The following is a 26672-nucleotide window of genomic DNA, read 5'->3' as shown; positions in this document are numbered from 1 at the left end:
GACAATCTTCATTTCCCCATCGTCCCACCCTGCAAGTAGAATAAAGATCGGATCTGAGCCAGAAGCATCCTCCCTGCCCCAGCCGCCCCAACCTGATTGCAAAAAAGCAAAATACACCCTAGGAATGGGCTTGGTTCCTGCCATAAAGGCTTCATTTCTAGAGTGTCCCTAGAGCATCCTTGAAGGCAAGGCAGGAACCTTTGAGCACTGCTTCCTGGGACACTCTAGAAATGAGGCTTCTATGGAAGGAACCATAGAGCCTGTTTCTAGAGTGTGTGTTTTCCATTTGCGGGGCAGTGATGAACACTGTAGGTTTTGGGGGCCACCAGACAGGGCTTGGGAGGCTGCTGTTTTTGCCCCCCTGATCTATGGCATTAAGCTGAGGTCTAGCAGGCAGCCATGCTTAGGCAGCCCAGGAATGTCTCATTGGATGTGGCAGATAGTATGGCAGGATACAGACAGCAATCCTTTCTCTGTCCTGGAAGCTATCGGGAATAGATCCGATAAGAAATTAAAACCTGAATTTCTTACACAGCCCAAGGGGGAGGCCTTTGTTAAAGCATGTGACCTAGACTGAGTTGCTGTTTACCTTGGCTGCAGTTGGGAGGAGTGCAACGAGTGGGCAAGACCCTGCCTGCCTGCCTGCCTTGCTGTTGCATTGGAAGCTGGCTAGCACCACACTTTCATTGGATATTTCAAATGCTTTAGGAACAAGTCATAATTAATGCCGAGTGGGACTGAGGCCAGATGTGCTGCTGTGGTTATCTGCAGCAAGGAGGGTGCTGTGTGGCTGTTCTCTGTATTCCAGCAGAAGCCTTGTGGACAACTGACTGAGCTGGGACTCAGAATGTGTCTGATGCCTGGAGCCAGGACCTTCCTCCTCTGTTGCCCCTGTTCTCTCACATTGCCAGGCTTCTACTGTATGCTGGGTGCCTGCCATGTATCCAAGTGCTGTGCCACAACCAGAGGTAAGAAAGAGGGAGGGCTTGCCCAAGAGCTTCAGGACAAACCATTCCCAGATCAGGCACAGGCTGAGAGCTTCAGCCAGGGCTGTAAAATAGGCACTGAAAATGTGCCTTAGCTTGTCAGACTGAAAACTCCTTTCAGCCGAGGTTTTGGCGGTTCTTTTGTCCACCTCAAGATCATGAATTAAAGGTGGCTGTGAGGTAAGGGTGGCATAGGAATTCCCAGCTCTGCCATGGCCTCTGTGGTCTTCCTGGGCCTTATTAATCTAACTGGTTTTACTAATCCATTTACCACTCTTCCATCAGAATTTAAGGACTGGGTGCTGGAAACGTTGATTCTGCTTGTAGGCACATGTCTTGTTATCTGGTTCTGTGGTCAGGGTGCTTGTACGATTATATTTCCATGTGACCTATCTTCAGCAGTGAAGCTGTTCCTAATGGTGACCATTTATCCTGTCACACACACATTAATGTGGCCTTGTGTAAACACATATGAGCACATGTGGAACGGGGAGAGATGAGAGCTTGTTCACTCGCTCAACTGAGGATATGTGCATGAACGATCCATTTGTCAAGATAACAGGCAGCTTTACACACACATAAGCCTCACAGGAAAATTTCCCCAGCCCACCCATTTGAATTGTGAACATGTTACTCTGTGGCTTGTCTTTGTTTGGCTGGCAAGGCAGCTTGTGCATGAGTTTGTCTCCCTGAACATGTGTGCTGCATTCTCTCTAAGGACAGCATTCATTCATTCATTCATTCATTCAATACTTGGTGCATGCATCTAAGCACAAGAATCATGCAGGGTGGTTGTTCCTTGTCTTGAAAAGTGTGAATCTGAGGATCTGGGAGAGAATGCTTTGTACTGTATGGGCAGACTGATGAACCCAAGGATTATATTCTACCTTTCCATTTCAGGATTTCATCTCTAGTCTTTGAAGCTGGTGTTGAATTAGAAAATTGTGAAACACTCCAAATATTTTTCCAGTTCCCAACATGTCCAGACTTTGTTCTGCTAAGCATTTAGTGAATAACTAAGCACACATGGAGAAAAACGTTTATCCCCATTCTTCAGTCAGAATAATTTCTGGTTTAGCTTCTCTACCCAGCTGTGCTGGTTTGGGAGCTGCTGTCTGTTGGATCTCACAGAATGTTGGGACTGGGAGCTCAGCAAGACATTTTTATTGCTCTTAACCGAAACCAAACTCCTGGCTTTGTAATGAGGGAAGATCCAGAAAATGAGCTTAGTACTATCAGCAGTATTGTCTTTCGTGATGTCTGTCGTGGGGAAATCCGGCTCTTTGGGGACTTGACAGATTTCCCCAGAGCCCCTGGCTTGGCTTGCATTCATGAGCCAAGCCATGGGCTTTTTTCCAGTATCTTGAGAATTTTTTCTCTAAAATCAGAAAGTTATGCAAAGTTCGGACATAATTAGCATAATTTCCACAAATTGCAACCGTGAAGTACTTAGTTATGCACAAATTGCGGCTGTAATTAATTTATTAATGTGTATGCCACAGTTTAAGTATTAAGATATGAATAATTTATCGAAAAAGGTAAATGCAAAATAACATCACATGCAGAAGTAAAATGTGAAACATGTAATGATTACAGAGAAAATACAGTTGTAACCATGAACCACAAAGCTGTGTAACTGTTACATGCTAAAAGTAAATTACAGTTTTAACTCTTGCTGAGGCCTATTAGAAAACCAATATTAGGAAAACTGTATTAGCGCATTAAATGAAATAGCTATGGCAAACAAAAGTTATAGTAGGCAAAACTAGCAGCAGTATGAATTGTTACTTAGCTCCACTTAAACTCCCACCAGTCCAAACTAGTTAAATGCAGTTCTTAAAGCTTCCAACTATATAGCAGTATAGTCCAAACCTTTAGGGTAAAATAAAATTCTAGCTACATATCCTAAGCAGGGATCTGAGGAACAGGTTTTTCTGGACCCACATGTAGATTGGAGGAGAGTCTCCCAAAGTCCAAGGTGTAAAACTCAGCAAAGTCCAGATAGGAAAATTAATCCAGATAGGAAGTGAAGAAAATATTTTAAAATGAAAAAGGTGGTGAAACCTGAGCCTCATCAGTGAGTAAAATAAAATAGTGGGGGGAAACTGAATATGCTCCAAGTTACATAGGAGTCAAACATCTTGCCCCAAAAAGCTAATTCAGAGATTATGGCTAGCTGCAGCCTTAAAAACTGAAGAAGGGACATGGACAAAGCAAGAAATTCCCTATTCTCTCAAAAAGAATGCAAACTATGGCCCCAAAGGCCCTAAAGCTATGCAAATGGGGGAAAAACAAAGGAAAGACATGAATAAAAGTTCCTTTCATAGAATCATAGAATGGTAGGGTTGGAAGGGGCCTATAAGACCACTGAGTCCAACCCACTGCTCAGTGCAGAAATCCAAGTCAAAGCATCCCTGTCAGATGGCTGTCCAGCCTCATCTTAAATGCCTCCAGTGTGGAAGAGCCCACTACCTCCCTAGGGAATTGGTCCATTGTTGTATTGCTCTAACAGTCAGGAAGTTTTTTCCTAATGTTCAGCCGGAATCTGGCTTCCTGTAACTTGAGCCCATTATTCCGTGTCCTGCACCCTGGGATGATCGAGAAGAGATCCTGGCCTTCCTGTCTGTGGCAACCTTTCAAGTACTTGAGGAGCACTATCATATCTCCCCTCAGTTTTCTCTTCTCAAGGCTAAACAGGCCCAGTTCTTTCAGTCTCGTTACCTCTCCCCAGTTTGAGCAGATCCCATTGATAAGCACTCTTTGAGTCCGATTCTGTAGGCAACTGTGTAGCCATCCTTTCCTAGGATGCAGTTGCTTTTTGATTCACTGACTCCCCTAAACTTCCTTGCCTTCTGACTGGTCTTTTTTCTTTCCAGTTGCCAACCAAAAATTTGGTTCTGGATTGGTGAGTGACATTTTGGGTAGGTAGAAACCTGCAGAAATAGTCTTTTTCCATAGTTTTGGGCAGCTGATGTTACCTTAGGCCTTATTGGGGTACATGGGAACAGTTTGGATTCATGGAGCTGCTACCTGTGAGGAGTAAAAAATATTGTAACTTCTCATAATGTCTATTGCTCTATGACTTGACCACAGCATTGCCAGCACAACTGTCCTATCTTGGACTCCAGGCAGCCAAGTCTGCCCTCCAGGAAAGACAGTCCTGCTTATTAGGCCAAAGTTTTACTCTCATTCCATTCCATGGCTTCCTTATAAGCCCTCTGTTCCCAGCAGCTGAACCCAAAAAGCAACCTGAGTAACAATGACTGTTTCAATGATGTAATTCTGTTCTGTAGGGGCTAATATTTTGAAATGAGAGTTAATGTTCCAAAGTATAGCTAATTTTAGCAGTTGAATCTAGCTGAGGGATCAGAGTACAGACATTATTCCCACACTATCCTTGAAGATACTCACTGGTGGGAGAGGAAAATCTGTCTAGAATTCTTCTCATAGTGCTTTATGATGCTAATCTACATTCTTCCTGACAAAGAGCTCCATTGGATAAATTGAAGCATATTGATGATGATGATGACGACGACGACAATATATAGTAATTAGCATTTATATATCACCAGAGTGTTCTCACACATTTACTGTAGCCTTTAAGACCCCCCTAGGGTAGGTCAGTATCTCCATATGTGGGAGAGGCTGAAGGTGAGTGGCTTTCCTGAGGCAATCTTGTGAGTTCATCACTGAAGCAAAATTCAAACCTTGGACATAGCTCATTCTCTTGGCTGTATGTTGCACCAGCTCTCTTGCATCCACAGAGTCTAAACTTACAAAATGGATCACCTTTCCTTGGGAAAGGACAGTTTGCTTTAGATAGATTGAAGACATATAAAAGGTTTTGTGGAATTTTACTGGAGGAGGAGGAGAAATGGTGCCCCAGCTGTAAACACCTTACATGGAAGTAAGGTCCATGGAAGTGATAAAGACTTATATTTCTTCGAAATTGCATGGGTATGATGAGGCTGCTAGAGAAACAAGGCTTTGTGATTCCGTCCTCCTACATGAGTAAAGCTAGGATCCAGCTTTTACAATGAGAGTGGTTCTCTTCTAATAGCTGCATTGTATGGGTTAGAGTTGGTAACACACCACAAAGAGCTGTTGCAGCCTTTATAATGCACACAGTCCTCAGTTACAGGTGGAGAAAGGCAGACTCTTTAGATTTATGTATGCTTAAATAATGTTTCTTCATAATATCTGTTAAGGTAGTTAATGCAAACAATTATTTATTTCCTTTTTATTTAATCAATCATCTAAAATTAGGAAACAGGAATATGAATGTACCAACCCTACAACTTTTTTTTCTGCAGTGTATGTGAGAAAGTTCTTTTGAGTCTATTAGGTTTTCATGCTCCTCCATATCCACTGTTTTTCTTTCTAACATCCTGTCTTTCCACTTACTTCTCTCTCTGGTGTCTCAGCTATTCTTCCCATAACTGTCACCACCTGACTTCATCTCCATTTGCCCTTCCCCTCACATACTGTGTCCCTCTCATTATCATACAGGAGTAAGCATTACTCTTGCACATTGTCCCGGGTGGTATCCCTGATTAGGGCTCAGTTTCCTTCCCTATTAAAGAGGAGCTAAATTTCCTGCAAAGTTCTTAACTATGCTTGATTGATTCGTGTTCAAAGGCAGGATGGATACTACTGATTACAAGACAGAGACAAAAAGGTGATGGTCACCATCACTTTTATGTCCTGCTTATGAGTTTCCAGTGCCTATGACTGGCCACTTCAGGAAACAAATGCTGGACTAGACCTTGATTTTTATAGCCTAAAAGCTGGGCCTCAGTCCTGATGCTGGTTGATGCAGCATTCCTCTCTGGTCCAGCAGATGACCATTTTGGTTAGGCTATTTTCTCAGGGCTATTGAAAAAAAGTCCAAGTGTCTTCTACTTTATATCAGATTGCAACTGGAAGGAGCAAGTTTTAGAGATGGTGGCTTTGCAAACATGCCTTTAAATCCATAAGCACCCAAACAAAGTGATGCTGGTACCCCAAACAACATATTTAGGATGTTTCAGGCCCCAAATAGATTTGTCTTGCAGCTTCTCCCTCATTTGATGCAGCTGGGCTCAGGCCATCCTCCCTGCCCTCATAGTTCTTTCCACACTAGGATTGTGGCAACCAAAGATAATGTTTGGCTTCTCCCTTTGGCAGGGATCTTTGGTCAACGCTTGGAAGACACAGTCCAATATGAAAAGAAGTACGGCCAGCACCTGGCTCCATGTCTGGTGGAGCAATGTGTGAATTTTATTCGAGAGCATGGCCTCACTGAGGAAGGGCTCTTCCGCATGCCTGGACAAGCGAATCTGGTGAAAGAACTACAGGACTCCTTTGACTGTGGGGAGAAGCCTCAGTTTGACAGGTGAACTGGTGTTTTTAAATGAACACTAGAGAGCTGCAAGCCCTCCAAGTGTCTTGGCTGGGGGATTTCATCCCACCATTCTGTCCTACTTGGAAGTAGGATTGCCATTTTATTTACATAGATAATGGCTGGGTTTGCATGATCGCAGGGGAAAACAATGCAGTATGGATTGTTACCCCCATACATGCAGCTTGTGCACCTGGCATTTACTTAATTATTCATGCCATGTCATGGGTTGCCATGTTGACCAAACCTGATGTGCAGCATGGCGGGGATGGCTTCTAACCCACCCCACAACCCCTACTAAAAGCCATGGATTGTGGGGTGGGTTAGGAGCTAGTCCCACTGTGCCATGCACCGGGTTTGGATGACACGGCAAACCGTGATGCAGTGCAGGTAATTAAGCAAACAGTGGGCACACACGAGGGTGGGAAAACAACCCATACTGCACTGTTTTCCCCACTGACCATGTGAACCTGGCCAGTGTGTGAGCTGCCTTTCACTCTAAGCTACCTGAGCAGTGTACAATTAAATGAATAAAAAATACTATAGGTTAAACTATAAAAAAAATGCAGAAAGAATAGCATCCATTTTTCATCCTATGCACCAGATTATGTTTCTCTTTAAATTTCCCAGTGCATTGAGAGGAGGCAGCTATAGCACATCAGGACCATTTCTTCTGGGATCCTGTTGTCCATGCCCATCTCTCAGCAGCTGTAGCAAACAGGTCCCCAGATGTGTCCAATACTAGGTGTGTGAGAGAGACAGACTTTAGGACCAGGGAAGGAATGGGAGGGAAGAGCTGTGGCTGCCTTTTCTCCACCACACCAGGAAATTAAGAACAAACCAAACTGAAGGAATGTGGCTGACGTGCATAAAAATATCTCTGCATGCATTCTTTCACTATTGGGGTGACCTATAGACTGTTGGGTTTTGACCACAGATTCTTGGATTTGGCTTTCACTCTAGCCTTAGGATATGCTGAGTGGCCTTGGGCAAGTTGCTATCAATCTCAGTTCCCTATTTGTAAAACGGGATTTTTTTTTTCGTGATCAGAGCAGTTGTAAGCATGGATGGTAACTTTTCAGAGTAAAAAAAAAAAAAAGCTGTTTAATAGCTTCGGACACACAGACAGCAACACACACACACACAAAGCAACACACACAGACAGAAAGCAACACACACAGCAACATGCACACATGCATAACAGAAGCGTGTCTCATGACAGCACAACATCTTGCTGGCAGGGCTGTGCCTTCAAGTCTCTGCCAAAGGACTTAAATACATTACTCCCATTTTTTCCACCTTGCTGTGCTTTCTAAACAGCCAGTATTTGTCCACAGACGGGTTTTGGCATATGCCTTTTTCTTTGGCTTGTCATTCATGCTTAGTTATAGATGTTGTGAACATCAGACAGGAATATGTGGTTCTCAGCACATAGTTAAACTCATCTACTATCAGACTGGTAAACACATTAAGAAAGGCCTTGCTGGGTAGTGAGTTGGACTTGGCTCTAAGAGTCAAAGCCTCAGTTTTTTACCAGGGTCACTGTGCAACCCTAGGACAATCACTGTCCTTGAGTTCCTTAACTGTAAAATGGGTTGTTCTGGGAGTGTGTGAACACTTCGCAGATGTAAATAACTGCTATAAAATTTTTAATAGCTGCAGCAAAAGCACTCCCTGCTCAGCCGCTTCTTCTCTAGACTTTGTGAGGTAGCTACACATTTTACAGGCCGGGAGCAATCATTGCTCTCTGTTCTGCATTTCTGTAGTATGTACACACGGGGTGGGCAAGACTGTGTTTTAAATGTTTAAAATTTGTAAACAGAAATTGGAAGCTTCTGTTGAGTCACTTCTAGATACTTAAACTTGTCTGTGCTGCTCAAGGAACATAGTATTGCCAGTGCCAACCCCATTTCACTATTGCTAGTCAAGCTGATGGATAATAACTAATAACTATCACCACTGCCCTGGTCAAGATTTTGGTATGAATTCCTTGACTTTCTGTGTATCTGAGGAAAGAAACATTTGCTACTGGTATGTATTACTATAGTCACTGATCCCAGCACTCATCCAATGGGAACTTTTTTTTTCTAAGCTGCATAGTCATACTGGGAAGGGGAGGGTTAAATCTCCTCTCCCCATGTGCTGTGATCCCATTGAAAATCACCACCCCATGCCTGTAATTAATTTTAAAACACACACCAGATGTCTCTAATAACACATTAAGTGTCATGTGTAACTTAAACTGGATTCTAGCTGTTGAAATCATATTTTAGGGTTTCATATTTGAATTGTCCATATGCAAATTCTATCCATTAGTAGTTGTTATGAATGTATCATGGCTGCTAAAGGGTTGTAACTGCCTGAAGGTGAGGAATTTTCAGGAGGATCTGTGAATCCCCCCCTTTTGTTTCCGCAGAGTATTTCACAATTCTGCCCGATTATCCTGCATATTTATTTTATTATTTATTACATTTCTTACCTTATATCCACAGAGACCCCATGAAATGTCTTAAATATCCTTGTTTGCCACTACAGGGATAAACTGGATGTGCATTTGGTTAATTCTGCCAATTACTTTCAGCGGATGTACATCCAAATACAGATGCTATCCTTTGCTTTTAACAGAATGAGCACCACATTTATAAATCCCTGGTTATCTGCTCATTTGCACCTTTAGATACCTTATACATTTTCTTCCCAATGTAAAATGGTTAGAAATTGGAATAGGACATAAAGGACGCTGACATAATTGTCCACATGGCAGAATTAGAATCATAGAATAGTAGGATTGGAAGGGGTCTATAAGACCATCCAGTCCAACCCCCTGCTCAATGCAGGAATCCAAGTCAAAGCATCCCTGACAGTAGCTGTCCAGCCTCATCTTGAATGCCTCCAGGGTGGGAGAGCCCACTACCTCCCCAGGTAATTGGGTCCACTGTCGTATTGCTCTAACAGTCAGGAGGTTTTTCCTGATGTTCAGCTGAAATCTGGCTTCCTGTAACTTGAGCTCATTATTCTGTGTCCTGCAATCTGGGATGATTGAGAAGAGATCCTGGCCTTCCTTTCTGTGACAACCTTTCAAGTACTTGAAGAGCGCTATCGTATCTCCCCTCAGTCTTCTCAAGGCTAAACATGCCCAGTTCTTTCAGTCTCTCTTCATAGGGCTTTGTTTCCAGTCCCCTGATCATCTTCGTTGCCCTCCTCTGAACCCTCTCCAGTTTGTCTGCATCCTTCTTAAAGTGTGGCGCCCAGAACTGGACACAGTACACAGTACACAATTACTTTATCTCCATTAGAAACTGGACTTCCCAATTACCACAGGGTCAGTGCCACATTCCAAAGTGGTCAGGGCCACCCCACTTTTGCCATGTGGCCCCTGATGTAATTGACCAGACCCCTCTCACACTCATACACAAACCACAAGCTCTCCCCTCCTAAAAATGTCCCCCCTCCATGCTGCAAGTCTGTTTGCAGCATGGGAAGAGTGATATTTTGAGGGGGGAGTCACAGCTTTGGGGTAAGGACAGTTAGCCCTTCTCTCCCCAGAAGCAAACCCCAACCCAAATGTCCCCATGCTGCAATTAGACTCTTTACAAGCCTCCATTGGTTCCAATGGAGACTTTTTAAAAGCCTGATTGCAGCGAGTTGAGGGGCAAGGCAAGCAGGAAAAACCTCTTATTTCCAGTCAGGTGCTGATGAGAGACGTGAAATTTCTGGGTCTGGGGGAGATAGGGAGTTGGCCCTGGGGATGGGAGGTAGGGCCTGGGGAGAAGCTGGAGGGGTTGGACGTGGACCCATCAGAGGCTGTATTCATTCGGTGGGCCAGGAGTTCACCATCCCTGCTTTAAACCCAAATCAGTGTGGCATAGGCTGACCCAAGAAGAAGGGCATGCTGAGACAGAATGATTAACCCTTTTCCCTTCTGTCATGATTTCAGCCCAAGCTGCTTTTTCAAGTATGGAGGAAAAGATATTAGGAAGATTTGGGGATCACATATCACTTCCCTCACATGGATGAGAGAGCTGACCTGGCCTATATTACTGAGACCTGGGTGGACCAGTCGGGTGGAGGTAACAGTTTCCCTTCCTGAGCTGATAGACCTGGTGTTCCATTATAGTCTTGGTGTTGAGGACCCATAGGATTGAAGCTTCTGGGGGTACCTCAGCATTCATTCCAAGGCTATCATGCCTGGGATAGTTCAGCACTTTCTGGTCACCATGACAACCATGGGGTTGTCTCAACATATGTAGCAGGCCACACTCCTGACTTAATGATCTTGACTATGCTGGAGGATGGGGGTCTAGATGTGGGGGAGATCTTGGTGACTCCCTTGTCATGGTCACCTATGGACTCTATTGAAGTGCAGGCTTGTTCCACCTGTTCCCATCCACAGGGTAGTGGACCTATTGGGATAGTCCACCCCTGGAGGCTAATGTAATCTGAGGGATTACTGAGTACTTTTAAGGAGTTTCCGTTAGCATGGCCAGCACTCCTGGTTGCTTTGTAGGATATGGAGATGACTTGGGCAATTGACACAGCTACTCTTAAGCATCCTACTGCACATTGCAGGGTTTATTGTGCACCTTGGTCTTCCAGGGGGGTATCTACATGAGGTTTTTACTCTGGTTCTACTCCGTCCCCCAAGTCAATCATGTAACATGATGCACATAGCTAGCACACCATTTTTTGCACTAAATCCGGGCTTTTTTCATACTCATTTTGTGACGGGTTTTCTTCCGTCACAGCGGCTTTAGTGCAATTAGGCAGCCTGCGTGATCTCAGCTAGCTTTGCTGTGAGCTGGTGGAAGTGGCAGTGATTGGCAGAAGGGAAAGTCATGTGGGGTGAGGGCGTGGGGAAAGCACAGGGCTAAATGTCTATCTGAAGTAACTCATTGCCCACAGTTGCACTTTGCCTACAGGAGCAGAGGGGTTGGGAGGATTCTTTTGCCAGCCTGTTTTCTTGAAACTGCTCAATCGCTACCTCTCCCTTTAAATATTCATTTAGGCACAGGGATTTTTAGAATGCGGGTTGTGAAAATCTTAAAACCAACCTCACCAAACACAGGTACAAGCTAATTACTGAGCCTACAATGTGATAGCAATGGCAATAATTGCTACTGTAGTATACTTGAGATGCTATCCAGCAGAGCTTCTCTGGCTAGTTTGGGGCCTGTTTCAGTTTCACTTTCATCAGGATGTGAAGGAGCTGTCAGAGGCATGCTGTACACAAAGCCTTTCCTGGGCCCAGAGATTGCAACAACTATCAGCCGGTCACAAATTTATCTTTCTTGGATAAGGTGCTCACATGGGATGAGATAGACTATCTAGGTCTATTTCAGCCTGGTTTCAGGACCAGTTTTGGCTGCCTTGATCAACCAGATGGATGACTATCATAGGAGAAGTATGGTCCTGTTAATTCTGCTAGACTTCTTCACGGCTTTTCATACCATCAACCATGTATTCATTTGGATAGGCCATGGCATAAGTATTGGGGCACAGTGTTTCGGTTCCTACTTGGAAGACTGATTCCGGAAGGTGGTGCTGGGGGACTGCTTGAGCCCTTGGCATTTGTGCTATGGGGTCCCATAAGGACTGATACTTGACCCCATGCTTTACAACATCTGTGTGAACCTGCTGAATGAAGTCAATTTGGAGTTTGGTGTCATCACAACTTATTCAGGTGAGGCAATGGATGTTCTAAATCAGAGCTTGGGGTCAGTAATGGACTGGATGAGTACCAATAAACTGGAGCTCAATCCTGACATGATGGAGGCACTGTTGGTGTGTGGTTTCTCTGCCTTGGGAAGTGGTGTTTGTCATGGATGTGTCTCTTCCTTTCTGTGCTCTGTAATTTCTGAGGTCATCCCTCTCTCCATGTGGTGGGGGCTTGTGACTTTCCCTCCAAACCATAACACATACACATAGACACACAGAGGAAGGCACAACAGAGCAAGCTAGGAAGCCACAATCCAGGGTAGGGAAACAAACAAAGATGAGAAGGAACCACACTCTTGGGGTACCTTGAGAAGGACCTCCTGCTCAGGTAGTTTAATGTTTTAGGAGGGCAAAAAGACTTTTTGTCTTTCTTCCCCACTCATTTCTCCATACACTTCTCCCTCTCCTCCCACCCCCGCCCCCGCCCCTTCTCTCTCTCACCGTTTCCCTCCTGGAGGAAAATTGCCCCTATCCCATGCAATTAAGCTTAGAAAAAAAAAGTTTCCATTGGCACCAGTGGGAGTATTTTTTTCCTAAGGTTAATTGCCATGTGGAGTGGGGGGTTGATAGGCCCCAGTGTGCAGGGAGGGGAGGTTAACTGTTCTCTCCCAAACTACAATCCCCCCACCCTGCATGGCAATAAAGCTTAGAAAAAATATCCCAGTGGCACCAGCTCAGTTGCTATGCAGGGGGGATGGGGGAAGGGGCAATCCCCTTTGAAAATTGCCCACTACATGCCAGTTAAGCAGAGAAAGAAACATTTAATTGACACAGTGAACAATTAGAGCTCATAGGTTCAAGGCATGCCATAAGCCCACTCATCTTTGTCAAAGGCAACTGCAGCGTTTCTGGGTAGACTTTTTCACAGGTTGCTAAACCTCCTTCTTTGCTTCTTTCATTTTAGCAACACTGATGTTCACACGGTTGCCTCCCTCCTGAAACTTTACCTTCGAGAGCTTCCAGAGCCTGTCATTCCTTTTGCCAGGTATGAAGACTTCCTGTCTTGTGGGCAACTGCTCTCCAAGGACAAAGGAGAGGTTAGTGAACACTATAAAACTTTAATGTTCATGTAGCAATCTAAAGAAAAAAGCATTTCTGTAAAGACTGATCACATTGGGGGTAGGGGGTGCGAATAACTACTGAATTAAGAATTATTTAGGATATACAATAGCCCCTTGTCTGTGTTACTCGCATGAAGAAGCAAAGCGTCATCTCTTGATCTCTGTATGTCTCTTGAGATCTACCATGTTCACTTGATTTGCAGTCTCTCCAGAGCTGAAGTAAGCCACTCCATCTTGGCTTTATCACCACCACCCTGGGAAAATAAAGGGATAACAATGAAGGACTATACTGCATTGAACCATTGGACAAACTATAACAGGGATCATGAAAAAAATGGCCTACCTTGCAAGCTTGATATAAAGATTACTGGGACGATATACGTGAAGTGCTTTTGAAACCTTAAGTAACTTCAGTGGTTACATTATGCAGTTCCACCTCTGAGGGGGCTTATGTAATTAAAGTTCCTTTAAAAACAATACACGGAAATTAACCTTGGATTAAAGGAAAGAAATTCACTTGTATGCCAAAAGCATTGAAATTGTAAGACAGGGCTTAACATCTTTGGCTTCTGTGCTATATAAGCAGGAAAAACACAGTCTAGGCTCGCGTATTGTGCTCACGTATAACTTAGCTTCCATGTACCCATATGACCATTGAATTACATTATAAGGATGTTTATTGTCTGAGCTTTTTCAATAGTTTCATTATTTCATCCACTTTTGTAGAATAACGCTGAGACATGGATATTGCTTTTTAGCCCCACGTTAGGGTGCTATAGGATACAGTTCTGACTCTTAAGGGAAGTAAGGGAAAAATATTTGTAATTAATGTTTTAAAAGAATGTATTATTTCTTTCATAAATTCCCCAGAAAGTGCTATTTGATTTATCAACTAGGTTATACGTAATGTATTTAATGCATTTTATTCATGTAAAATAAAAATTTAAGTATTATGTATAGCATATATTTGGATTTTTCCCCAATTAGCCTTTTTTTAACAAAACAATGAAACCAGAAAAATGTTCAACAGCCCTGGAATATTCCATTCTTTTATCCTAAATGCTATTTGTTATTTGAATCCTCCTCTCTCTGAAGCAGTGGGGCTGCCATTAGTCATAGAATCATAGAATAGTATTCTAATCATAGAATAGTTGGAAGATGATATAAGACCATCGAGTCCAACCCCCTGCTCAATGCAGAATCTGCATCCTTCTTAAAGTGTGGTGCCCAGAACTGGACACAGTACTCCAGATGAGGCCTAACCAATGCTGAGTAGAGGGGAACTAGTACTTCATGTGATTTCGGAGCTATACGTCTATTAATGCAGCCCAAAATAGCATTTGCCTTTTTGGAGCAGCATCACATTCTTGGCTCATATTCAGCTTGTGATCGACAACAATTCCAAGATCCTTCTCACTTGTAGTATTGTTGAGCCAAGTATCCCCCATCTTGTAACTGCATTTGGTTTCTTTTTCCTATGTGCAGAACTTGGAATTTATCCCTGTTCAATTTCATTCTGTTGTTTTCTGTCTATGAGACTCAACCTCGGAAGGTCATAGAATCATAGAATAGTAGGGCTGGAAGGGGCCTACAAGACCATCGAGTCCAGCCCCCTGCTGAATGCAGGAATGCAAGTCAGAGCATCCCTGACAGATGGCTGTCCAGCCTCCACTTGAATGCCTCCAGTGTGGTATTTTGTTCCACTGTTGTATTGCTCTAACAGCCAGGAAGTTTTTCCTGATGTTCAGCCAGAATCTGGCTTCCTGTAACTTGAGCCCATTATTCCGTGTCCTGTACTCTGGGATGATCAAGAAGAGATCCTGGCCTTCCTCTCTGTGACAACCTTTCAAGTACTTGAAGAGCGCTATCCTATCTCCACTCAGTCTTCTCTTCTCAAGGCTAAACATGCCCAGTTCTTTCAGTCTCTCTTCATAGGGCTTTGTTTCCAGTCCCCTGATCATCTTTCTTGCCCTCCTCTGAACCCGCTCCAGTGTGTCTGCATCCTTCATATGAAAGTGTGCATTACAAGACAATTTAAAAAAAATGAAATAAACGTTAAAAAAAATGTTAAGGACCTCCCCTGGCCAACTCCTGTTTGCTCCCCCTGTTCACTCACTCACTTTCTGGGGGGCTTGCTTGCTTGCTTCTATAGTCCCTAGACCAGCTGGAGCAGCTGGGAGGCAGGAGACAGACTGAAACATCCTGCCCACACAGCTGCTGGGAGTACTCAGGGCACACACCCGCAATTCAGTTAGAGTTCTTAGGAGCACCTGGTGAGCTCACAGCTACTCAGAAGGAAAAGGACAGCCCCCTGGGCTTACGCCAGCCCACTTACCTCTTTGCCTTTGTCTCTTCTTCCACTGCAACTCCCCTGGCCAACTCCTGTTTGCTCCCCCTGTTCGCTCACTCTGATTGCTCACTTTCTGGGAGCTTGCTTGCTTCTGTGGTCCTTAGACCAGCTGAAGCAGCTTGCTCTGCTCTGCTCTGCTCAGCTCTTTGGTTTTGTCTCCTTTATGATGGATGCTGCAGCAATGGATTTTCTGCATCAACAGGGAGTTGGACTAGAAAAACATTGAGATGCCTTCCAACTCTATGGGCTGGCTCGCATGATCAAAACAAGCCACCATGGCTTAAACAGCCCGTGGGTTGAGAGTTGTTTAACCCTCCAACAAGCCATGCCGCCCAAGTTCGGACAACATGACATGCAAATCATGCCCAGCATGCACCGCACCTTACAACAAGCCACCGTGGTTTCTTTTGATCATGCAAATTGGGTCTGTGATTCAATGCTCAATGCTAAAGCATATCACAGAAATAGGGACTGGGATACTGGGGATCAGGATCAGGGAGCCATCAGGGAGCCATGCAGTGATTTCAACACAGGATCAGCTTATTGACTACACCCTGGTCAAAAAAGTGTGACCTGGGAGGTGGCAAACAGAGTATCACACAGGAGGGACCTGCGATCATCCAGGAGTTCAGATACAACTTAAACATAGTTTTGCACAATGGAAATCTTGATATTTACAACTTACAACTCTATAAAGAGAACAAAGCCTCAGTTATATCTTGATTAGGCTGATTGAGTCAGGTGAGTTTGGATGTTTTAGAGCACTTTGGGAAAGCTCTGAATCTCACAGAGGTAGATAACCATGTATAGGGAGATACCTATTCAGCTCCTTAGGTTGAGAGGTCATTAACTGGGTCATGTTCAGTGGAGAAAGATGAGTCATAACAGCATCCTTTAGGGGCCAAGCAGAAAGAGCCCTCCAATATGAAGTCTAATTCAACATGAAACCCGGGAGACTCAGGCTGATGTGCTAAGGACCACAGACAAGTAGAACTTCACAGATAGGCCAGCAGTTATTGCACTTGGGGCCTACCAGATAATGTTGTGCTTAGCCATGGACTGATAAATGGCATATGGAGCCTGCTGTTCATACCGCTTTTATCGCATCCCTCAGGGTACTCAGGAATTGGCAAAACATGTGAAAAACCTTCCACAGGCTAATTACAACCTCCTCAGTTACATCTGCAAGTAAGTCATATCGTGGATGAATTATCTTCTTCCTCCCCTGCCCCCTATCCATAGGACTACATAAGATCTCTATGATGTGTAGATTATTGAAAAAGCTGGCAACTTATTGTTGAAAATTTCTCAGAATTAATTATGATAAAACTAAAATCATGGAATGTGCCAAAAGACCCCAAAGACCTAAATGGTTCCTGGGTAATCAATGTATTGCACAATGCTCATCTTACAAGTATTTGGGTATACATTTCTCAGAGGATCTGTCCTGGAAGGCACATAAACTGACAATTATCTTGGCAACTTTTAGATTTACAAAAGCTTGTTACACTTTCTTCAGAACTAAGGGAGGTCAGCTGGTGCATCCAGCATTGAAAATATTTGAGCAGAAAATCTTAGCACAAATTCTGTATGGTGCAGAAATTTGGGGAGATGGATAAAACAGACTATCTGGAGGTTACACAAAATACATTTCTAAGAGGCATTCTAGTCCTTCCTCCTAGCACTCTAGCTGCTCTTCTTCGTGCTGAAGTGGAGCTACCATCAATGTCTCTCAGAGTAAACAAGACCATTTTCTTTTATCTGAAAAGATTGATCAACATGCCACCAACCGGCTAAACTTTGCTATTTAGAACAGAAGAACAGGGGAGAGGGGTTTGGACTTCTTCCTGTTTTGAAAAACTGGCCCATTTTTCTCTTTCATTGGCTTCCTTTTATCTAAGTGAATGTAAGGTTAAAATTCGAGATGGATTATAGTCACAGGGTGCTAATAAAGATGTGGAAACCATTCAACAAACAGAATTTCTCTAAGTATCTTAATTCCTTGACTCACTCAGAACTAAGGAAGGCATTTATGGAATTACACTTCCAGACTATGCCCTCTGCATACCTGGATGGGAAGTATATAAATGTTTTCATATTTCATCAACATATTTATATATGTGGGGCCCCACAAGTAGATGATATTATGTATGTATGCCAGTCCCAGGAAAATATTTCTTGCACCTTGGCTGGAAGGAATGTCTGACAGAGCTTCGGCTGAGCAGATGTGTAAACTACTTGTAGATATGAATCCTTATGTAACTAATCAAGTAGCCATATTTGCAATGGCTGCTAAAAAGGTTAGAACAAAGGTCCTACAAACCTTTGCTGTAGAAAGTGCATATGATCTGATGTGAGCAGCTCGTTCAGCCTTTTTCTTTCTGTGTCGGTGTCTCTTGTTGTTGCAAAATTGTAAGAACCTATGGTTATATGCAATAAAATCAACTGACTAACCTCCTCAGTTACATCTGCAAGTAAGTCAAGAGAATGGAAATATTAGTAAAAGCAACCTTTACTTCCATTTCTAGCTGTGATAAATGTTCTTCAGGGAACATTTTTGGCATAAAAAAGGCTTGGGAGGGGGAAAATGTTCCCCAGGCCCCCAATGCTTACCCTTTTTGTGCCCATTCATTGCTGTGCACAGCCCCAACTCACTTCTTCATTGGTACCATTTTGTTTCCAAATTGGTCTCCTCTTCCTGAAAACAGTGATGTTGTCACATAGCCAATGACAGTATCATTGAGCCAATGTGACAGTATCACGGAGGTCAAATGACCCTAATACAAAGTAAGAGAATTGCTATACTCTGAATTAGCTTTCTTTTCCTTCAGTGATATCATCAGGTAGGATATCTCATTGGCCATGTGACTTCACTGTTTTCAGGAAGAGAAGACCAATTTGGTAAAGAAAAACAAACAGCAGCAGCAAAAAGCAACAACAAAGAACAACACACAGAGACAAAAACATTTGTCACTAAAGCAGGAGTGGTGTTTTTCTGGGAGTGCCACCGGCTGAGGGGTTGGGAATGCCACTGCTATCTCTGCTACCCAACTGTTACTTAGGAGATGCTGTTTTTCTGGAAGGTAGAACCAATGGCAGGGAAGGGCACCTGTTCAGGGGAGGTGTGGCTGCCTGAATGTGTTAGTGTGTGTACGCACACTTTTTCACCCTTTCTGCCCTCCTGAAAGATTAGCAATAAGCATTCAAGCTAGTGAAATTGTTCATGAAATGTGACTTCTCCCAATTCAGCTCAGGCCTGTTCATTTCCATGATTGTGCTCTGCATATGCACTCTTAATAACTGCTTTGTGTAAATGTATATATTCAACACATTTGCATCCCACTTTTTGCCTTCAAGAATCTCAGGGAGATAAGCATGGATAGGGCTATCCCATTTTATCATGATGACTCTGATGCCGAGAGATAATAATTTACTCTAGGCTATCTAGTGGGGTTCATGGCTTACCAAGGATTTGAACGTTCAAGACCAGCTTTCTAGACATGGGACATGGAGTGTTGCCTAAAATTAACTGGGTAGGCTTTATCAATCAGGGCTATTACTACTTCCACCTTTGTCTTCCATGGAGAAGACTAAATTTTGCAATGTTGGTGGTATCCTGCTTTGTGAAAGACTACAGTGAGCCAAAGAAATTTCCTTGTTGACTTTTGGCCAGACCTGAAACCAATTAACAAAAATATGTCATCTATTTCCATATCAAGACCATTAAGCATTCAAAATTAGATTTTGAAAAGTACTTTTTCTCCTGAAGTAGCATTCTGCTCTAGATGTTTGGGTATTGCTACCTCATTGCTTCAAACGGAGAAACATAAGCCATCAGACATCATGTTTTAAATTGTTTTCAGTGTTGACTACAGTGTGCATTAGATTTGCACAGGGGTGTGGGGAATGTATTCCAAGCAGAGAGAGATTTAAGTTAATACACATTTTTGAAAAATGAAAAGTAGAAGACAGTTGGTTAAAAAAAGAAGTCTAGTATAAGGTCTTAAGGAGGGCAATTCATGGCAGTTTCCTTGCCTCTTTCTGATTATGAAAAATCCCTGCATTTTACTTGTTCTGAAGCAGCTAGCTCTTAGGGCCAAACTAGATCATATGTGGGAGATGCACGAAAAGTCTCTGGCAGGTTTTTGGAGTTAGTTTTACTGGAAATTAAGGGTGGAAGACTGCTAGTTACAGCAGAGGAATGGTGGAGGGAGGGGGCTGCTTAATTATTTTTCCCTCCCACTGTTTGCTGCTCAAAATCACCCTCCAACTTTTCTTTCTACAGGAGAAGATATGTAGACCCCATATCTTTTCCCTGATAGGAAGGAGTGGGTGAGTGAGAAAAAGTGGGAGGAAGCTTGACTTTCACTCCCAGCAATCACTGCTTCTGATGTGTCTTCCCAGTTAAATTAATGTCAGGAGACTCTTCATGCATCTCCCATGTATCTAACTTGGCCCTTTGACAGGCAAAATCAGGATTTCTGCACCATGGCAGTAATGCTGGTAACCCCAGGCTTGTCTTCTCTTCTGGGAAGAACTGGTGATGAATAAACCTCTTGGGTGTTTTTTTTTCTTTGGTGGGGGCTTCTCAAGATTTCTTGATGAAGTTCAGTCTCACTCCAGCCATAACAAGATGAGTGTCCAGAATCTCGCCACTGTGTTTGGTCCAAATATCCTTCGGCCCCAAGTAGAAGACCCAGTAACTATAATGGAAGGTAGGCACTTTATATTCTTAAGGATATCAATGTAAACTTTGGATAGACAGTATCCAGCAGCTCCAGGATCGTTGAGCATTCAGGTGTCTAATACCTGACAAGAATTCTAGAGTGAAATGCCAGAGCTTTGCAAATGAATATGCAACAAAGTTCACATGAAAAATGAGATTCAGTGTCTTATGTGATGGATTTCTATGGATGAGCACGATTAACCTACCTCACAGGGTTCTTATGAGGATAAAATGGAGGATAAAATGAAGGAGGAAGAAGATCATGTATGCTGCCTTGGGTTCCTTGGAGGAAAGCTGGCTTTTTTGGCGGAGGAGGCAGCAGCAGAACTGAACCCCTGGCAGTGGCAACCCCAGTGGTGGAAGAGGGAAGTGGGGAGGGGGGGCATCTTTCCAGACACTTACATTCCTGAAGAGCTCACTGATGTGGTGGACCAGCTGGCACAGGAGGGAGATTTCTTTCGCAGCTGTACTAGCTCTCCTGGAGGAGGCGACAGCAGCACTTCTGTGGTGAGTGCTGCGGGAGGAGCAGGCAGAGACATCAGCTACAGCACATGCCCCCTCTGAAGCCTGCACTACTCCTGTAGTGATGGAGGAGACCCAGAGTTCAGGAACTGGTTCTGGGTTGCTGCAGAAGAGGCAGAGTATGATATGGGATCACTTCAGTGTGGCAGCAGATCCCAGCTCTGTTACCTGCAGTGTTCCACTGAAGAAAAGATCTGAGCAGAGCAGGGGAAGAAAACTGGGTACTATATCAACACAAGTTTGCTCCTACACTTGAGAAGGCAGCACCAGGCCCTTCTGCTAGGGGCAGAGAAGTCAGGTGGCAAGAGCAAGAGTGGTGTAACAGGACAGGCAGAGTGCAAGGAGCCTCCTCCCAGCCTCCCCTCCCTCCTTGCCAAGAAACAGAAGCTTAGGTGGACTGCTATGGGGTGGGGAAAATAGGGGCCACAAGATGGCAGTTTCCAATGCCATCACAGATCATCAACCTGCACTGATGAGTTGTTGGCGTTTGATGTCTAGCCATTCAGCCTGATGGAGCTTGTGGTCCCATATTACATGGTATTGCCCCACACCGCCTACAACAGGACAGTGGCCCCCTCTCTGTACCAGGCAGCCAGGGAGAAACTGTTGGCTCAGCTGGGGACCACTGGGCTGCAGATGGTGTATTTCATTTCAGATACCTGGAGCCGCCAGGGTGAAGTGCACACCTACCTGTAGGCTGCATGTCATTCATTTCAAAACAAATGTCCTATCATTCCCTTCCCACCCCCAAACCAGATTTGTTGGTGCCTAGCATAAAAGTCTCTGCACCTTTTCTTCTGAAATTTGGCAGGTTTCTTACCAAGGGCCACCACTACACTAGAGGTGGATTAGTGAACTTTTTCACTATCACAAAACTGTAAAGATTCCCTGTGCATGCAACAGGTAGTATTATATAATGTTAGTCCTACTTAGAGTGGACCCATTGAAATGAATGAGATTTAAATCACTACTGACTTAAGTCCCATTCATTTCAGTGGGCTTATTCCAAGTAGAACTAAGATTAGAAACAACCCAACACCCCCCTGTACCTCTCTGCCTGAAATCTGGCAGGCTTTATTTGCCACAGAAGGGGCAATTATGTCTGCAAATGTCATCCAATTCTATTAAAGAATTAAAAAGTTACAGAAACTTTTTAAAATAATGTAAAAGTGCCTAGTACCAAACCCCTGTGCCTTCTGCGTGGGTTTCATCTGCTTAGAAGTGTCAACTGTGCCTGTGAATTTTATCCAATTCTGTATCGGTGGGAGGCACGAAGCTCTGGATTTCTGAATCTTGGCCTCAAGTCAAACTGGGAAACCTCTAAATCAGTCTGAGTTGAATCAGACTGTTTTCCAAATTGGGGTCTGAATAGAATCTTGTGATCAGTACACATTCGTAATATGTAGCCACCCAGGACACCCTGCAATTTTCTTTGTGGTTGTCTAAACTTTATACTATTCATATCCTATTACATCTCTTTTTGGCTGTTATAAAACTGTGCAGTTATTAGTCTTATTAACTGTACATCCACTCTTGAATTGTTGCATGGAAGTTACAGTGCAGCAGATGAGGGTTACAATGCTACAGATGACAAGCCATAGAACAAACGTTGCTTTAAAGCAAATGCTGTTTGGTTTGGTCACTTGACTACTGGGGAATATATACATAGTTTTGAGTCCTGTAGTAGGTTTTATTTTTAATATAAGGGATTATTTTTAATCGCATTCTGTAAAGAGGTGGAGGGGTTTCCTATATATTTCTTTTCTTAAAAAGTAATAAGCTAAAATCATTTTACAATACCTGGTCAAACTGAGTGAAATGCTGCTGGGAGGCATCAGAATTTTAGGGGAAATGCACAACTGGCTAATAGGTAAGAAGAGTTTCCTTCAGATTTTCTCAGAAGGAATATGCACATCTCTGTAGCAAATCATTTGGAAAATCTTTATATCATTATAAATTACAAATTCTGTCACTTTTTGTGATCAAAATAAAATAGGCGTATTAGGGCAATGACATGTACTTATGTGTTGGTGCAAGAAAAGCAAGCAATTATTTTAAAAGATCATATTGCACAAAATTTTTCTATTCCATAAAAGTCTGACCAACATCATTACACTGGATAAAAGAAATCAACAGACAAAATCATAACAAACTGATAGTGCAATCCTATATTGGGTTAAGTTTATTAGTATACTATACCTCGAAGTATGTGCCATTTAAATCAATGCAACTTATTTCCAAGTGGACATGTATAGGATTGCACTGTGACTGGTCAACAGACAGACATATACACAACAATTCAAAAAAAAGGAAGACAATGAGTTTTGGTTCTATTCAGTTGGAGTAGGTTAGTTATCCCACTTGCCTTTAACAAAATAAATAAAAGATGGTATTTGTTATAATTTACACAACCATGTTGTGTGTCCTGCTTAGCCAAATTCTTTTGCAGCCTTGACTGACGTGTTTATTTTTCCATTAGTGCCAGTCCTCTCTAATACCAACCATTAATAGAATATTGTTGAGATGCGCACCAATGCAATGCAATTTCTTGCAGTGCTGCTACAGGTTAAACCATGATCAATTCTTTCTGTAGTAGGTCCTTGTTTTCATCGTCAAAGATCTAACAATGAAAGCTTAGGTTCTAACAACAGGTTCATGGGGAAATATCACATATAACTAATGAGTTACATGCAGTGTTTCCCCATAAACCTGTGACCAATAAGCAGCCACAACCTTACAGTCCCTATCAATCTAGTCCACTGTATGGCTGAAAAAGCCATTCACATCTGTACTATCTGACCACATGAGGGACGACTCCGTAACGCTCATTTGCAAAGGATATCACACCCTATCAAGACTCCATTACATTAGCAACTGGCTTGGAGTGTTTTTTATCCCACATTTTGTCAGGAATAGGGTAGTTGGGATTCAAGAGCCATGGTGTCAAATGCATTTTTGCATTTGTATCTTTTATTTCCTCTAAGTAAATCAGAGCAGGATTTTAGCTTCATAACAAATGCAGGGAATTTAAGCAGAAAGTTGCACTTCCCCATAAGGCTGACATGTTTCTTTGAAAAGCTGGATGTCTTAACCTGACCATCTCAACATTTACCACACAGGTACTTCCCTGGTTCAGCACTTGATGACTGTTTTGATAAGTGAACATGGACATATCTTTGGTGCTTCTCTGGCTGAGGGCTTGGGAGCTCAAGCGGAAGCCCACTGCCCATGCCCACATGGTGCTGTGGACTGGATCTCAAAGGATGGCAGAGCAGACAGCAAGTTAGAAAACAGTGTTTCTAGCCCTGTTAGTTTGCTTTCAGATGCAACATCTTCTGCAGCTAAGGCCACCACTGAGGAACACACCAGTAAAGAAAACTGCAACCAGCCTACAACAAGCCCCAGCAAGAGAGGACAGGCTTTACCTACTTGGAAATACTCCTTTCAGCTGCAGGGGGCTAAGTCGCTCAGTCACAAAACAGGCAGCCCCTTGTTGGATAGCCCCAGCTTACCTTCTAGTGGAAACTGGCTAATGAATGGATGGTATTCTCTTCAAGGCTACCGCAGGTCATCCTCAGGAGGGCGGGTCAAAGACACAGGTTCATCCCAAAGACACTCCACCTATGATAATGTCCCCGCCTCCAGCCTCTCTCTCAGTACTCACAGCAGCACTAGTGCCACCTGGTCAACCTCATCCTGTGAAATCTCTGTTGCGGAGGATTCTGTCAACAGCTGTGCTGCCTGCAGGGCAAGCAACTCCTCAGCCTTGAGCTCTCTTCAGATGGAGTTGGCCACTCTCAGCTCCTTGCCTCACACTGAAGGCTATCTGGATAACAGCATGGAGAGGTCAGAAGCATGCAGCAGCAACAGCGACCAGAGCGACTTGGCAGCTACTTCCAAAGCCTCTGCCCACTGCTCTGAAGCCCTGCAGAGTCTCCTTGCTGAGCTGAACAAAGAGCTGAGCAAACAAAGGACTGAGTATGAGTCTAATATTAAAAGGTAAGATAGTTCCCCAAACAGGCAAATAAATATCAGAGAGTCATGTCAGAAGCCATGAAATAACCAGTGGCTTTTCACTTCTGCCTAAGTTTAACTCTCAATTATGTACAAAAATCTAAGTTTTAGGCCAGTTAAGGGGTCTTGTTTTAAGAAGACTGTCTATGTAAACAAAAAGTACTGGAGATGGGCACAGTGCTAAACTCATACCAGAGAGGAAGGCATTCAGAGGCCAGCTTCTAATTTTTGTCAAAAGCTATTTGGATCTTCTCCATCCCACTAGGCCTTGGAGATTTTGCTTTTTTCAGAGGCTGGGCATTAAAGGACTTTGCCTTTTGATGTGCTGACAATTACCCCTCATCTCCAGAAGACATGATAGCCTGGCCAGAAGGCATAAGTCAGACACAGTAAAACATTGGTTGACTGCATTCTAAGGAAGTACTGACTAGGGATGGGTGAATCTGTAAAGCTCGATTTTGCTCTGCTTCTCATTTTTTCACGTTTAAGTTCATTCTGTTCCATTTCTGCATTAGATTACAATTCTTTAAAATAACCTGCACAAAAATTTACCCTGGGGTGGGGTATTTGGGCTCTGTTTCAAAGCAGCCAAATGCCTTGGGTCAATTCTGTACAAACCAAAGCTTGTGGGGTTGCTGCTAAAGCAACAAACAGAAAGTGACTGTAACTCTGGAGATATGATGGTTGGTTTTACTTTCCCAGGCATTCTGTGGCTGGTCATTATGCCACAAATAACCATGCTGCAGTATGCTGTGAGGTTAACTAATTTATGCTCTCTCAACTTTAAGAATGGAAGAAACAAGCACAGAACTGAGGAAGCAGGTGGCAAGATTAGAAGAAGAGCTAGACCAAGAGAAGAAGAAATATACACTGTTGGAGATCAAGCTGAAGAATTCTGAGCGGGCACGGGAAGATGCAGACAAGAGAAACCACCTCTTACAAGAAGAGATGGAAGATTTTTTCACAACGTTAGGCAATTTGACAGTAGAAAGCCAGGTGACCAAAGTCCCAAATTAAGGCAAGGTGCAGGGCAGATTCCCACCCACCCCCTCTGCTCCCCAGTTTATTACAGCAAAACAGCTGGCCTGTCTCCCTCCATTTTGCCTTAGTTTACTTGTGTATCAGGAGTAATACTGCAGTGATATGAAAAGACTTTTGCTATGTTACTTGTTTACAGACATTAAAATATTGGGGCTATCAGGGAAAATGTTACAACTGATAACAAATCATAGATTGGTGAGAAAGAGGTGGGACCTCTCATGTGGAAAGCATCTCTTTGCTGGCCCGGGAAAAGCAGTTCTTTACATAGTTACAACGTGCCTGAACCGGGACAAGTCATAATCCTCAGGTAAAGAAATGTACTGTCTTCTCCAGCTTGGAAGCCCAGTATTTAGCTGGTTTGCTGAATTAAAATTAACCTGAAACTTGCACTGAAATTGCACTTCATGCAGTCTATTTCCACTAGGATTTCCTTGCACAAACAGTACAGTCTTCCTATAATATCAACAGTTGTTGTGGGAACAAGGAATCCTCCATGGTGGTTTTGACACACACTTCTGCATCTCTCATACTTATTTTCCTATGGAACTCTGCTCACCAGAGGTAATAATCCTACTGCTGGTTAACCATTTCAACTCTCTTCAATCTCCAATTCAAATCTTAAATGGGTAGTATATTCATAATAAAAACAAACTAAATTTTATTAGAACTACAGCTGAATGATGTTGAGAAGTTCGGTGAGCAGCACCCACTTGCAAAAACCCCAAACCACTTCCTCTGATGATGTTTATACAACATGGCTTACTAGAACTGTATGTGTAACTCAATTTCTTGCCCCTCCCACACCTGCAGTTTTGCGGGGAGGGGTGACTATGGGTTCTCGGTCCTTAGATAAGGTGGGATGGTTACAAGGATTATG

The 26672-nt window shown here is 43.3% G+C and overlaps 1 protein-coding gene across 1 annotated transcript; it reads left to right on the top strand.

The window, feature by feature from the left end:
* The first annotated feature begins 181 nt into the window (after positions 1 to 181).
* ARHGAP22 (Rho GTPase activating protein 22) lies at positions 182 to 26460 on the top strand. The gene is made up of 7 exons (XM_084845111.1): positions 182 to 968; positions 6153 to 6360; positions 12986 to 13118; positions 16607 to 16680; positions 20086 to 20207; positions 23860 to 24739; positions 25543 to 26460. Exons 1-7 carry the CDS (start codon positions 725 to 727, stop codon positions 25769 to 25771), a joined length of 1890 nt encoding a protein of 629 aa, XP_084701237.1. The 5' UTR covers positions 182 to 724; the 3' UTR covers positions 25772 to 26460.
* The last annotated feature ends 212 nt before the right edge of the window (positions 26461 to 26672 follow it).

This window comes from Heloderma suspectum, chromosome 3, assembly GCF_057233095.1.
Source record: "Heloderma suspectum isolate Gila_16-S chromosome 3, 16-S_ref, whole genome shotgun sequence".
Classification (NCBI taxonomy): Eukaryota; Metazoa; Chordata; class Lepidosauria; order Squamata; family Helodermatidae; genus Heloderma; species Heloderma suspectum.
This window is presented reverse-complemented; position numbering and strand designations above follow the sequence as displayed.